The 15,663-nt window shown below is 32.0% G+C and overlaps 1 protein-coding gene across 1 annotated transcript; it reads left to right on the top strand.

Annotated features, from left to right (window-relative positions):
• The first annotated feature begins 255 nt into the window (after nt 1-255).
• Nucleotides 256-15,265, top strand: LOC106068482 (cysteine-rich hydrophobic domain-containing protein 2-like). Its single transcript, XM_013227853.2, has 6 exons — nt 256-392; nt 5,675-5,729; nt 6,439-6,594; nt 7,344-7,400; nt 8,153-8,212; nt 8,553-15,265. The coding sequence occupies exons 1-6, from the start codon at nt 277-279 to the stop codon at nt 8,601-8,603; spliced, it is 495 nt and encodes a 164-aa protein (XP_013083307.1). The 5' UTR covers nt 256-276; the 3' UTR covers nt 8,604-15,265.
• The last annotated feature ends 398 nt before the right edge of the window (nt 15,266-15,663 follow it).

Here is a 15,663-nt window from a genome sequence, read left to right as displayed (position 1 = left end):
CCAAATTGTTAGTTCACGATTGCCCAGTCAAGATATTGCAACAAAAAAAAAAAATACATTATAAAATAAGTTATGTTTGAAATTATAATAAACCTATTCGTTTGCAAAAATTTCGCAACTAATTGATTTATCCTCTCACTTTAACTAATACCCGTGTTTATTCAAAGTACATCTTGATCTATAAATAGAGAATTAGCTGACATTGAATTGTATATTTAAAGTTTAAAGTAATACCATAACAAGTACCACCTGGACAATGTGAACGTATTGTAAACAATGGCTGACTTCGACACCATATATGAAGAAAGAGAAGACGAAGCCAACAGTATTGATAGTTACAGTATTTATGTTCCAGATCCAATAATTATCAGAGGAGCTGGAAATGTAACAATGTATGTTTCTACTAAAATATGAATTGTAATTAATTTATTGTAGATCTTTCATTCTTTGGTATTATTCATTAAGAAAACCAGATTTACAAGAGAAGTCAGAGAATTCATTGAATTCAAAAGTAAAAAATAGAATCTAGACTATCTCACTATCTAGAGAAGTTAACACAAGAATTTACAAGATGAAAATACTGAAGCTAGAGAGATAATCATAAAATTGATAATAATGAAAGTAAATGAAAAAAAAAAAAAAGAATACTTTCTACTAAATCTCAGTTGTTGTAGATCTAGAAATAGAATCTAGATCTAGAGTAACTTACATCTATCGAACACCTTCGTTTTAAGGTACTTATCGAATTTTTCAAAATTCTCCTTTATTTCGATGATTATGACGAAACTAGTCCATTCCTATTGTGCATCGTCCATTTCTTTATAGTTTAGTTATATTTAGATTCATTTTCACCCGAGGATGATTTTTTTACTTATATTCAAAGTGCATTGGTAATATTGGTATAAAAATTTCACTTTTTTTGACCTCTTGGGAAGAGTGAAGTGAGTCTCGGGTTAAGGGTATTTTTTAATGCCAATGATGTTCAGCTCAACAAAACCTATATAATACGCTTCTAATTAGGCTGAGAAATATTTTCAACAATTTTCTTTAAAGTGTCCTTTGCTACCTAAACATGAAAATTGAGGTTTAAAAAGGGGGTGTTCGATAATAGCAGTTTTTATATAAGCAATCTCAGCTTCGTAAGATATCGAACGCCATTTTAATGTTAAAAATAAACATCAAAGGGATATAACCCAAAGAACACAAAATATTTAAATTATATATTTTTAATTGTTATTTTTAAAAATAATGTAATGCAAAGTACATATATAAATTACCCATGTGTTACAATTTGTATCAGCTATTTGTGGTTTACCGTAAATGTGCTATATTTTTCTAAGTAAATAGATTTACATCGATATGCACTAATTGTACCCATTTTAAAAGCTTGATTTTATGACACATATAGTTTGATGCTATTATCATCGTTGTGCTACCATAGGTGGAAGGAATATAGAATTTAACACAGGAACAATGAATTTAGAATATATCCAGTTGTGTTTTTCTTTTCAGATGCCCCATTCTATTAACTTCTTATGTTTTATAAACCAATACCTAGCGCATGTGCTTGATGTGAAGAGAAATTAATAAAACGAAAGGGCTAAGGGGGAGGTTTAGAATGTAGATTTGGTATTTTGAAATAAAAATGTCTTTGGTAGGTAAAAAAAAAGGGGGGGGGGAGAGAAACAGTCCAGACACTGTATCAAGAGATCATCAATAATTGATCGACCATTAAAATGTGACGTCAGCCTCAAATACATAGTCAGTTGTGCTTCTCGATCTAGACATGTGGCGCAGGGTCTAAAAAAATTATATATAAAGTACCTTATACCATAAAGTATGATAAAGCTCATAATGCGCTACAGAGACACTCCTTTGAAACATCACAAATACTCAAAATAATAACAATAACACATTTAACCACTCTCTTATTCTGCCTACACCCCCTTACCCGCGCTTTCTTCTTACACAATTCCACTCTCCAACATTCACACTTTTTCAGTGCAAAGTAACAACGTAAATTTCAAGACTCAATCCAAACGCAGCCACCAGACTAACACACAACAACAAAAAAATGGTCAGTGACAGCCCAACACACAGGTGTACACCAGGCCACCAACGCAGCCCCAAAACATTGTTCAAGTTGTAGTAAGAACAATGTTGAGGGGAAAGGGGGAGGAGCCATCATTCGAGTACCTAAGGTCAAGCCGCTAATTAGATCACAAACACTAGGCGTGATAGATATATAGATATGTTGTTTGTGTGTGTGTGACAAATATTAAGCGTGCTCTAAAATACAGTGTTTTTTTTGTTTTTTTTGTCAACCAGGTGGTTTAGGGAGGGCGGATCTATCTACATCTATAGGTAACACAGCTCGCAAGCTACCATAGCTTTTCAGCACCCCCCCCCCCCCCCTTCCCGGCCCAGATCGAAAAATATCTAGCACTGACTTTTGGGCTGTTACATACACTGAGCGTGCCAGATCGGTGGCTAGTTACGTAGGGCCGCGTACCGTATGTTTTGTTTTTAGGTGAACCAAGTAAACTGTTGTGTCCTGCAATGACTTGGAGAGGATTATCTATTGGCTACCAAAGCTTATTAGGCTCTCCCTCAAATAGATAATATCTGGATTTAATTTATTAATGGCCTTATGTCTCAAAATAGCTTAGACCTAAATAAGTACTACGGTAATGCGTTACTGGGCTTAGCATCGTCAGTTTCTAAGCAGAGCTGATCAGTGATAGATTATAGATTCCTTCGATGTGGACCATGTGAAAATGACTAAAATCTGTCTGTCTTGACATGGCGTAAAAAGAAAATGATATAAATAAAAAAAAATATAGATTATAACACTTTTGAAACACCATACTTTTCACAAAACTTTAAGATTATAACACTTTTAAAACACCATACTTCTCATGTGTTCGATAAGTTCTTAATATGTTCGATAAGATAAGATAAAGGTAAAAAAGTGTTCGATAATTTAAGCTTTTGAAATCATCGACCTGACTCACTTTAACATCAAATATAAGTTTAACTTTGAGTAGTAATAGAATAAAACATGTCTACTTTTTAAGAAAAATGGATGAGGAGTTCATAGATATAATCAGTTTTTTTCTAGGTCTAATTTTTACGGAGATACACAAATTCAAACATAAAATATGTCGGCGAATGAGCTTAACTTGTTTGATAAACGTAAGTTACTGTAGATCTAGATTCTTCATTCTAGCTTCTAGATCTACTTTTATTCTAACTTTAATTAGATAGCTATTACTTAGTATTAGTAAGTATTACTAGTATTAGCTATTCTATTCTAGCTAGCTTTTAGTACTAGACTAGTACTAGAGAGTAGAGTCTAGTAGTAGAGTCAACTTATATTATTAAAAGTCGTTAGTCTGACTTAGTCTTATATTTAGAATTCAATCTTGTCTAGTCTAGAGATAGTTATATAATATAGTCCTAGAGACTTTTGTCGAGACTAGACCTTTTCAAACTAAAAAAAAATATAGTCCTAGAGACTTTAGTCGAGTCTCTAGAGACCTTTTCAAACTAAAAAAAAGTAAGTTTTTTAGGGTTTCTGCCTCTTCTTGAAATGGATTTCATTCTTTAATCTTAAACAAACAACAATACAACATTGAGCCACATGCTTCCCTATCTCTTCTATTTGAAGTTCTATATACAATTATTACAAATTACGACCTAATTTGAATCAACAATGGTTATTAAGTGGCAGTTTTTTTTTTTGTTCATTCAGCAATGTAAACAAACAACATTGAGCCACATGCTTCCCTATCTCTTCTATACAACTTATGACATAATTCAAATCAATAATGCTATGAAGTTTTTTTTTCCTTGATTTATCAATGGTTACTCACGTACACGTAACCGTTCGTTTTGGTGATTTGAGGTCTATTCCATGACCAGGATGTCCTGGAAATCCTAGAGTTTCAAAAGACTCAAAACGTCCACAAAATCTCTTGGAATTTAAAAATATTTCCTTGAATGTCCTGGAATTTTGCCGATCAGAAAAAGAAACAGCATTAAAAAATAGTTCAGTTCCATTAAATCAGAGTATGGGCTATCGCCAAGAAAGGGGGGGGGGGAATTTGAAATTAGCATTTTGACTGTTCAGAATGTGTTTACTGCTTCTTGACAATTATGATCGGATAGTTTTTTCAGTAAATACATTGATTTTCATCCAAATTGGATTTACGTTACGCATCTTCAGATCTTATAATTTTTAGATTTAATTTTTCCTGTTTCATTTTGTGCCCTTTTATTTTCATCGGACTACATTATCATGTTACTTCTGTGAATTGTTAATTAAATAAATAGATCTAAATCTAGTGACCTATATCTAGATTGTAAGTCTTGATCTAATCTACATTTCTTATGTGTCAATGTGTTTGATCTTTACTAAGCATTCTCAGCTAGATCTAGAATCTAGTCTTATTAAATATGAAAATCATAGATCTAATCTACTTGATTGTTCGATCAGTTGACTGTTCAAGAATACTAGATTTACTAGATCTACATTTTTATCAAAATACCTAAATACGAGATATTGTTTAATGCACTGTGGATTGAAAAAGATATATATATCTAGATCTACAAATCTCCTAAAATCAGTGACACTAAAGCTTTTTGTCGTCATTGTAAAAAAAATAAATGAATTGACATTTCAAACATTGGTGAGCAGCACTTCAATCGCATCTGAAATTCGATAAATACAAGCGAGAGTCTGGTTAATCAGATGGCTGCCTGATTATTGCACCCATATTTGTAAATGACAAAAAGGATGCCACAGTGACTGTCACTTGACCTACACCCACAGCTATGCCAGTAACCCCACAAATTCTAAATTTACACAATCTTTAATTACTCTCTTCCCAAGAAGGCAATCAAGACCAATTTTTTGAGCACCTCAATGGCTGTATGGGCTACTAATTGACAAAATTGAAAGCTTCATCTGAATCAAAAAGGGTCTGCAACCTTTTCTAAAAAAAAATATCAATCAGATGTGTGCACATGCATGCACGTTTATGTGTGTGTCATATTTTCTTTTTAAAAAAATCTCCTAAAATCTTGTCCTGAAAAAGTGCTACTAACCCTGTCTATTACTGCTATATTTAGCTTATTGATTTGTGTGTCAATATCCTTATTCTTGGAGTCCTGGATGATGGCAACAAGAACAAAGCCATTTTCTTTCATTCTGAGCTTCAGAATGCATTCTCCTGGCATCTTGGAGGAACTTTTCATTGTAGTAAAAAAAAAACAACAAATGTCAATTTTAGTCAAGTAAAAAAAGAAGGCAGCGCTGTCTGTAATGGGCGTATATGTTGTAAGATCATCTTCAAGTAATATTTCTTGTTGTGGTCCTTTGTCATGAAGAAAATTATCAATAGAACAATGTACTACATTCAGAAGAAAATCAACCATTCAGAAATGAATAAGCCAAAAGGAGTTGTATCATAAAAATTCAAACATGGATTATAACTTTAAGATAAATTGTGTGCCTTCGCACCCACCTTGTTTTATATTGCGACTCTATGGGTGGGCATACACCACAGTTTGAGAAACGCTGGCTTTATAATTGGTTTAAATTTTTTATTTTGCCAAGAAGTACATGTATCTTATGGCTCCAGTTCTATTTTTTTTTACTTTGTTTTTTTAGATTTGGATTAAGCAATAAGTTTGAAACAGATTTCCCACCACGTCTTGCTGCAAAGGTTTGTTATAATTTGTATTGATTCTTCTAATATAGATATTTATTTATTTTCTCCTCATGTTTGGAAATGTGCATAGAAATGTTGTTTTTTTTTTTAAAAAAAGGTATTGATTGCATTAGAATAATTTTGTGGACTACAAAAAGAGTTTTTGCAGTTTATTTACTTGAGATGGAATAGTTGTCATAAATTTGAAATCTCATAATAGCAAAAAAAAATGGTATCTGGATTCTCAGCCATCATTGGTTTTTGAATTTTCTTCCAACACTGAAACTTTTCCCCATAAGGAACAACATAGTATGATTTAATTGGTTATAAAGGACCAGATAAAGTGTAAATAGGTTTGTTCTAAACTAAACACATGCCATACTGATATGTGAGGTTTGAAACACACATATTCTTTCTTTATATTGTTGAACTCTGCCCCTGCACCAGTGTTTATGATGTACACCAGTGCACCATCTGCAATGTTGCAAAAACTGATAGTTGTGAAAGAGAAGCTTTTCCCAAAATAAGAAGAAAAAAAAATTAGTCCCTTTTAATTTCTAAAAACAAACAAGAATCTCTCATATCTAGCTTAATGCTGTTTAAAATAAGGTGCATGAGTTCCTTAATTATCTAGTTTAATACTTATACTGTTTAAAATAAGGTGCATGGGTTCCTGAATTATCTAGTATAACATTGTTTAAACCATACTAAAAATGTTCTCTAGGTTGCACCAGAAGAGTTCAAAGCGACTATTACGAGAATCAACAATGTCCTGCGTAAAGCGCTGCCTGTAAATGTGAAGTGGCTATTTTGTGGCTGCATATGTTGTTGCTGTACTCTCGGCTGCTCACTTTGGCCAGTAGTATGTCTCAGTAAACGGGTATGTCTCAAACATTAGGAAGCTTTTTCTAAATCATAGGAGGCTTGAGTGAACTACAATTTTGTGGTTTTTAATGCAAATAATCAATATTATTTATTGTTTCTGTTCTGCATTTTTTGACTTGAGAAAAGTTTAATTAATTACAAAAAGGGTCTCTCACTGCATCTAGATCTAGACCTGGACTTTATCACAGTATATGGTATGCAAACTGATTAATCTACCATTAAAAAACCCCATAACTATCATTGGTTTATGTCAGTTCATTTATTAATAAACAAAATAAATTCTTGGATGGGACTTTAAAGACTAAAATATAATGTATTCTTTGCTAACACTATTTCTTTAAAAAAAAATATGTTGGGCCTAGAACAAAAGAATGCTTTAAAGAATTCAATTATGGTCAAGGGCTGTCTTTAAAAGTAATTAGTCTACTGTCACTTAAAGTATCAAGCTTGGGATTTTTATGAGAATATGTTTAGCTAAACATAGGTGGAGAAAATTTTTTTTTTTCCTTAGTCTCATGAATGCCTAAATTGGATATCCAGCTAAAACCATTCCAATCAATTTTTCTTTTTTGTTTCTCTTCTATACTTGATTAGAGTGATAACTGCTTGTGTACCCTTTTAAAGTTTTAGCGTTCATGAATTATTAAAAAATTGTAGTTAGAAAACTCTTAGTGGGAGAGTGCCATGGTCAAGTGTAAAATACTTATCTTAACTAGAAATTAGTAACACTTATTTTTGTTTCAGACACGACACTCTTTGGAAAAAGTTTTAGACTGGGAAAACAGTCATTTATATCAGAAGGTAAATGATTTGAGATACTGATATTGGCCATTTATATAAAACACAGCATTGTAATTTTAGTATTTTTAGAAAGAAAAAAAAAGCTAAGAGCATTACAGTCAAGTAACTGTGCTATAGCATTTTTAGTTACCCCCTTTTTTCAACAAATCATCCCAAAAGTTAGATAATAAAATCATTTTGGCATCATTAAGAGATATATTAGAATTATAATGTGTTAACCTCACTAACATATATTATAATTATTATGTGTTAACCTCACTAATATATATTAGAAATATTATGTGTTAACCTCACAAATAGCACTTAAGTAGAAGTTGTCTCATTTATTGTCGTATTTTCAATAAGTTTTTGGAGGCTCAAAAAAAAATGTTGGTACATACTCTTGTAACTCAATAGTTAACCATTGATGAGCTTACGTTTATATTTGAATGTGGTAGTTAAATCAATTATTTGAAATTGATCTGTTCAACTCTAATTAAAATGGAGCTAAATACATACATCTTAAGACAGACTATATTATATCTTGAAATTCAGATAGTCAGTTTTTTCAAGCTCTAATTATAAATAAATTTTCAATAGACATAGAGCAAGAAATGTTGTCATGAATCTAGTTTCATTTTGTTTTTCCCTTAATTTTTTCCCACTCAATGCCATTTCTGATGTTGTATTCACTTTGCTAAACTTCTTATACTATTTTTGTTATCTTATTAATTAACAAATTCGATTTTCTAAAATTTTATGCTTTGTTTTAGCTTGGATTGTCGTGGCGACTAAATAAACAACGTTGCGATTCAAGCAGCATGATGGAATATGTAAGTAGCACTTTTTTTTTTCTTATCAAGGTTTATAATAAACTAAATGATGGTTGGTTCAAAACTTGGTCGCATAAGTAAAGTAAAAATACAAGTGCTATATTTATATATATATAGAGATAGAATATTTATATATATGTCATATTTGATATTCCATGTCAAATTTTACGCTTTGATGTTTTCAAACAAAAAGTCAACTAAATTTTGTTTTATTTTTAATATAATTGTTTTCAAAGTGTGTTCATTGTTTGTTTGATACACATGTTCATTTGCTACATCAAATAGCTATCAAGAATTAATTTGAAGTAAAATTGAATTAGCTTTTTTTTTTTTTCTCTAGGTATTAGTCTTAGAGTTCATTCCAAAAGTGCCAATATTTCGACCAGATTAAAACCAGGTAGATCTGTGGATTCTTGAACTAAACTACTAAGATATCTGTTTCATTAGCATTCCAATCAAGCCAGACCTTTTTCTTTTTGTTCTTCTCAATTATTCATTGTCCTACATGGAGCACAGCAACGTTGATCTCATTTTGATGTATCACATTTGTTTCTCTGAACACAGTGCTTTCAAACCTCGTTATGTCAAACTTAATGCATGAAGTTAGGTTTAAGCTAGGTTGATAAAACTAGAACTCCCTGATTGTGTAATGCAAGATGTACTGTGCACAGAGGCCTTGAGCAAAGTAATATCCGTCTACCATTGCAAATGTTTCCAGAAAGCCAGGCTATATGGTAAAGAGTTCCACTCTTGCCACAACATAAAACCCAAAAATGTCATTTAGATGACTGGGCCCACCCAACTTCCGATGCTCAACCAGGATGCTGGGTGAATATAAGCAGTATCAATCTAACGAGGTTTGATTGCACCTCATGACATGTGTGGGTATGTAACAAAGACAACTTCACTGTAATATTTGACCTTGTAATGATACACACATGCATTTGTTACAATAATATAATTGTAATCTTATACGACTCATGCATTCTGTTTGTTTAAAAAGTTACTATTCAAAGTATGTTAAAAAAAAATTTTTTTAATTTTAAATCTGTATTGTTGAGGATGTATAATTGACATACATTTGAGTTGTAATGCCATGGAATTTGCAACATTTCAAAAGTTTTGTTGTTCCTTTATTTCACAAAAAATTTTTTTATTTTAGTTGCTGTTTTTTCCCCCATTTATTTTTACATAAATATGTTTCTCAGTATCTGTTATAGAGCTCTTTACTATTGTCTCTACTATATTATCTGCTAATTGTTTTTTTTAAACTCATCAATTAAAACTTATTCTGCTATTACTATTCAAGTGTGATTTTGTATGCTTGGGTAAGAGACACTAGTCAGACACAATACAAACTTTCTGTCCCTCTCTATTGGAGGTTTGATAAGTAGCTAAAGAATGCTGGCTTAATCTCTGCATCATAGGCATAGGAGAAAGGTAGAAAATTTACCAAAAATGAACTCTCTTTTGAGACCAAAGTAATGGATGGGTTAAATAATTGTATTCCTAACTTTTAAAATATGAGACTTGTTCATGCCCATTCATTGACATTTGACTTAAATTGGTAGGTTTAGACCATGATTCCCAAAATGGTCTATATAGACCCCCTGGGGTCTATGAACACTTAAGGGGTCTACGAGCCAAAAAAGTTTGGGAACCACTGGTTTAGACATTTCTTCAGAAAGAAGATATTTACATCCTAGCCCAAACCTCCTGGAGGACAGCAGGGCATCACAGTGGGATGATTAAAAATAGATTAATGGACAAGTTTTTTCACAGTGTATAGTGGCATGCTAAATATCCTAACAGATGTAATCAAAGGTAGTTAGTATGTGTGTCTGGACAATATATACATTCTATATTATAGAATCTATGATCACAGGGACTTATTCATTTTGTATGGACTATGTGATGTTAGTCTTAAAATAATTGTAGAACATGCACTGCAATTCTTGGTGCAAGATCTTTTTTTTTTTAATTTTTCATCTTTTATGTTAGTTTTTCTGTGTTATATAAGTCTTGTACATCTTGTACATGTACCAACTACTTGAAATCAATGCAATATTTGAAGTTGTATTATATTACGTCTATTTATGCTTACACATTTCTGTACTGCTAGTACTACTATACAAATCTGGCTGTGTTGTTTTTGTGTTGTTATGGTAAACAGGAAACAGTTATCCTTTCATCCTGTGTTGAAATTGTTTCTCTTGTGTACATACAGACAGATTTAAAGGAGAATTAAATGGAAGATGAAAGAACACATTGTCAATGCATTGTTTTTGGTTCATGCGCAAACAATAAACCTCAACCTCAACTATCTCTGAAGGCTACAGGAACATTTAGACACTGTGTGTCCAGAGCTGGCCTGACAAGTTGCGGGGCCCAATCTAATGGTTGCTCGCGAGGACTTTCTTTTAATTTTTTTTTTAAACAATAACAACTATTACTATTAATTAGATCATTTTATGAACATTTGTTATACAAAATGCATAGGAAGCAATTCAAAAGCAATAGGTTCCAGTTGATTAATTAATGTTATGCCAATATCACGATACACTGAATATGTTAACCTTTTAAATCCTACATCTTTCAAAGCCTGACTGATTGTGATATGCTTAATGTAAATTGTGGGGCCCTTGCCAGGTGCTTGGAACAATTGGCCTAAGACCTGCCCTGTTTGTGTCTAGGCAGGTGTTCAACCAAATGAGAATGAGCGTTGAGTTTAATTGTTTGTTTTTTTTTTGGGGGGGGGGGGGTCTGTCCATGGACCACATGTTGAGAATCATTGATGTACACTCTAAAATGTTAACATCACTGACCTTGTACACAAAAACTTTATATTATTAATGATATACACAGTAAACAATGTATCATCAGCAATTTTACACACACATATATTACAGATCATGTACATTATACAACACATTATCACAGATCATTATCACTAATTGATCTTAAACATTGCACGATGCTTCATGCCAATTAAACAAGAAAAACATGAGCAATCTGTCCTGTATTATCAAGCACTGTGCATATCTTATACCAGTACTCAAAAGATTTGTAAAAAAAAAAATGCCTTTTCACTGTCACCTTTGTCTCACCAGTCGAATTGTATTCATTGTAATGTTGTTATATTATTCTCTTGTTAATGAACATATTGAAACTATTGCAGGTAAATTATGTGTCAGTTCTTTGTATTCAATGAGAATGAGGATAAAGACATGTATCACACATTAATTGTATCTTTGTCTTGAATTACTTAGACTTAGATCCTGTTTAAGTACTTAGACTTAGATCCTGTCTTCAAGTACTTAGACTTAGATCCTTGTCTTGAAGTACTTAGACTTAGATCCTGTCTTCAAGTACTTAGACTTAGATCCTTGTCTTGAAGTACACAAAAAGCTTTGTTGTTTCTTTAATTTTTTTTTATCACTTTATTTATTTTATATAAAATTTGAAAAAAAAAAAAGAAAGAAAGAAACTTTAAAAATACCTGGACTTTTATTTTGTATAAACTCATTTGTTCAAACTTCTTTATGATGCAATACAAAATGCTGATGCATATTTTATAGATTTGAAGCATTGTTGTTTTTGTTTTTTAGGAAGGAGAGGTACATCAAAAGAATTGCATCATGTATTTTAAAAGAATAACAAAACACTTTCTATCAGGTTACAGTAGTAATGCACAAATTTAGTTATGCTAATGTTGGTAAATTCATTTCAGCTTTGGATTGTACCCGTGGTGTGCGTATAAATAATGTATAAATGATTTTTTAGCCTAAACCTCTTTAAATGAATGCAGGGAATGGCGGGGAGAATGATTTTAAGTTTTATTATGACTGTCTTAAGCCATGTAGCAATATGGTGTGTGCTACAGAATGCTCTGGATTCTTGTTTGGGGTCACACTGTAGGGATTCCAATGTTTGAACATTATACATGAAAACACTAGAGTTACAATGTATCAAAAACTGTTTGTATGCCATGTAGCAATAAGGTCTGTGTTACAGAATGCTCTGGATTCTAGTTTGGGTCACACTGTAGTGATTCCAATGTTTTTACATTATACATGAGAAAATTTAAAATGGTATGTTTCATTGTTTGTGTGTAGAGGGCATAGCATTTACTTGAGTTACTGGATGAACTACTGTCAAATCCAGTTAATCAGACCAACAGTTAATTGGACTTGCCGCTTATTCAAACTGAATTCTTAAGTATCGAAATCAATTTTACTATACAAATGAGTCTGGTTAATCGGATCAGCCTGTCATTAGCACCAAAACAATTCTACTCTTATATATTTCAACCGGATTCGGTTGTAATTGTAAACACTTTAATGTGTCAGAAGTTAAGTATTTATTCAAAGAGAAGCTTTTCTTACATTGTCTTGCCTGAATTATCTGTTCTTTCACTTTATTTTCCCTTGTATACTCGCTAAGCATGTTATTAATATAATTAGCGTTAGTGGTATTAGGCAGGATTAGGGTGAGAACATGGGTAGGCAATTTGTTTGTTTTTTGCTCACACCCACTCATTGTTAACCAATAAAGGGGGAACATTATCTATCATACTAATAAATAGCAAAGCTAGTTTTGAATGAGAGAAATAGAGACAGAATGTTTTGTAAATACTTAGGAACTGATGTATAGGATAAAACACAAACTTGTTCTTGCAGATATTGTATGCCTTCTCAGAGTCTCATAAAAGGAACAGGTGATTTTGTATCTGTAGAGTTGTATGTTACTAACATTTTTCATTACTGTTGTTATTTTTTTTTTTTTTTTTTTTTATAAACATCCATTTATTTCATTTACTTTTATTTATTTCCTTGACAAATGTAAACAATTTTATAAGAAAAAAAAAGGTGTCTGTATTTTCAGTTTTAGGTTACATCCTTGCCACTGTCTTTTTTTTTTTAATCTTTGCTGCCTCACTTTTTTCTTGTGTTGCCACTTTAGTATGCTTAACGTTTCATATTTGCGTTTAGAGGCTGCTGTGTCCTAGTGAACCTTTTTTTTGTTCCAATATTCATTATCCAGAGCTACACAAAGTAATCTTGTCATTGTGAATTGATGCATTTAGTTCTTTCTTAGACCACACAGACATTATATTGTAGAATGGCACTCCTTAATAGTAATTACATACAATGACTTAATCAGATCCACTTCCAATACATTTGTTCTAGATCATTTCCATGCAGATAATGTTCACTACCTGTCTGTATAGTAAAAATGCCCATTTCATTTTAGTGCTTGCCCAGGTTAACGGAACACTGACAAACAATTTAACAAAATCGACCTGAACTCCTTGTCCTTTGATAAAAAATCAACCTTTTTAAAATAATTATTATTTTATTATCTACAGTAAAGTAGTTTCATTTTTTTTTCTTACTGTGACATGAAAGATGAAAAACTTTGCTCACATATACTCAATAGCATCCACTGAATGGTTTTAATAATCTCATACATGTTTTTTTTTTTTTTTGGTTCTAGATTTGTTTTTCTTTGTGCTCTGTATAACAAAATATGGTTTGCAAAAACAACACTAAATGTTGTTGATGAATATTTAATTAAATGACTTGTTTTAGTTTTTGTATCAACAGAAGTTTTTTTTCCTATTTCTCTACATTAGTAAAATAAATTTATGCTAATTAGGAATTTTGAATTATTTTTTAATTATTAAGCCATCTGTATTCCAGCTTTGTACAATTTCAGCCAACCTATTAGTGATTGTTGAGTGCATTTTTTTTTGTGTGGACTTTCTTTAGATTTAAAATACATTTTTTATGATTTCATCTTGAACTGAGCTTTTAGGGGAATGACTCTTTTTTTGGCTTTATTCTTGTGTTAAGATGTTCCAGTTGTTTTGTGAGAAAAGAACAGACCCTTGAATTTAAGTTTCTTTTGCAATTGATGCTTATATGAGCTTTTTTTAAAATACATTTTCGTTCTTCATATAAGCAAACTGACTTAATGTTTAAGATTGCAGTAAGAAATTGTGGTCATATTATGAAGTGAAGTATCTTTGGATTCTAGTGTCCTATGGTTAATGAGGGTATGTGGTCAGCACAACGACCAACCGCCTTTACTTTTCCCCAACTAATGTCAGGTACCAATTAGAGCTGGGTGGACTCAGAGGCGCTCAAAGATCCCGAAATTAGAAATCCCAGGATTCAAACCCGGGACCCCCGGTTCAGAAGCTAAGTGCTGTACCGCTTAACCACTGCATCTCCTTCTGAAGAAAATGGGATTTGTTTTTGAGCTTCTTTGACACAGGGACTTACAATTCTGAGCTAAAAAAATCTTCTGGATTTGGACTTGGCCTTCTTGTTTTGTTGTAACATTGGTCTGTTGCAATGCAAATATACCTGTTATTTAGATCAAATAGATCATTTCATGGAGAAAATATGGAACATGATGGTAAATTGCCAAATCTTTTTAGACACATATTTAATCCTCTAAAATCATTTTTTTTCCTTATCAGAAATAAATTGATGTTTTTTTTTTGTTCTTATATGTCAGGCATTTATGATTCTTCTTACTGATAATAATACGAATCACTTATTTTAATGATTTTCCCCCCTCTATTTTCTGAATCTTTTAAAGTTGCTTGGCTAATAATACAAGATTGTTATATAGATGAAAATAATTCTGGCACTTAAGTTTTTTTTTGTTTTTTTCAGTTGATTCTTTTAGGTTTTGTTTCCTTTTGCTTAATTTTTTTCTTTGTGTTTTTTTTCCTATTTTTTAATTCATAGATTGTTCTATTTACTTGTATTTGTTTAAGTCAACAAATGTATCACTTTTGAAAGAAAAAAAATTCTAAACTATTTACTACTAGACATACGGGTAGATAACTGGATTTATAAATGCTCTCTCTCTATATTTGACTACTGTACATGCAGAAGACTATCCCATGCTTTCTATGTTCTATTCTGTTTGTGAGGACAAATCTGTTATTTGTGTCCCACAGAGAAGTGTGTAATGATAGTTCACAGCATCGTGTCTGTCGTGTATATTCAAAGTCATTAAACATTCAGGATGTTGCAAGTGTTCTCTTCCTTGTCAGAGCGTTGCTTGCCAGTATTAATAATTTTATTAAGCGCTGTTAGCAGACATTATGTAGGCTCAAGGCGCTACACTAACCTAACAAACATAATAAGGATTGTCTTCGAGTCTGAAGATTAATGAGGAATGCAGTATTTCCCGTGGATACGCAGTCCCAGCTGTGACCTACACATTTTGTCTGATCATTGCTTGCTAGTAATAATAATTGTATTTGTTAGGCGCTGTTAACAAACATAATGTAGGCTCAAGGCGCTATATTAACATAATAGACATAATAAGGCTTGTCTTCGAGTCTGAACATTAATGAGGAATGCAGTATTTCCCGTGTTAACGCAGTCCCAGCTGTGACCTACATATTTTGTCTGATCGTTGCTTGTCAG

Source organism: Biomphalaria glabrata, chromosome 8 (genome assembly GCF_947242115.1).
Source record: "Biomphalaria glabrata chromosome 8, xgBioGlab47.1, whole genome shotgun sequence".
Classification (NCBI taxonomy): Eukaryota; Metazoa; Mollusca; class Gastropoda; family Planorbidae; genus Biomphalaria; species Biomphalaria glabrata.
This window is presented reverse-complemented; position numbering and strand designations above follow the sequence as displayed.

Bases quoted from the DNA above. Each gene is read 5' to 3' on its own strand.
- LOC106068482 (XM_013227853.2), top strand. From the start codon at position 277: ATGGCTGACTTCGACACCATATATGAAGAAAGAGAAGACGAAGCCAAC. The intron at 393-5,674 runs GTATGTTTCTAC...TTGTTTTTTTAG, and splicing joins GGAGCTGGAAATGTAACAAT to ATTTGGATTAAGCAATAAGT. The intron at 6,595-7,343 runs GTATGTCTCAAA...TTTTTGTTTCAG, and splicing joins TAGTATGTCTCAGTAAACGG to ACACGACACTCTTTGGAAAA.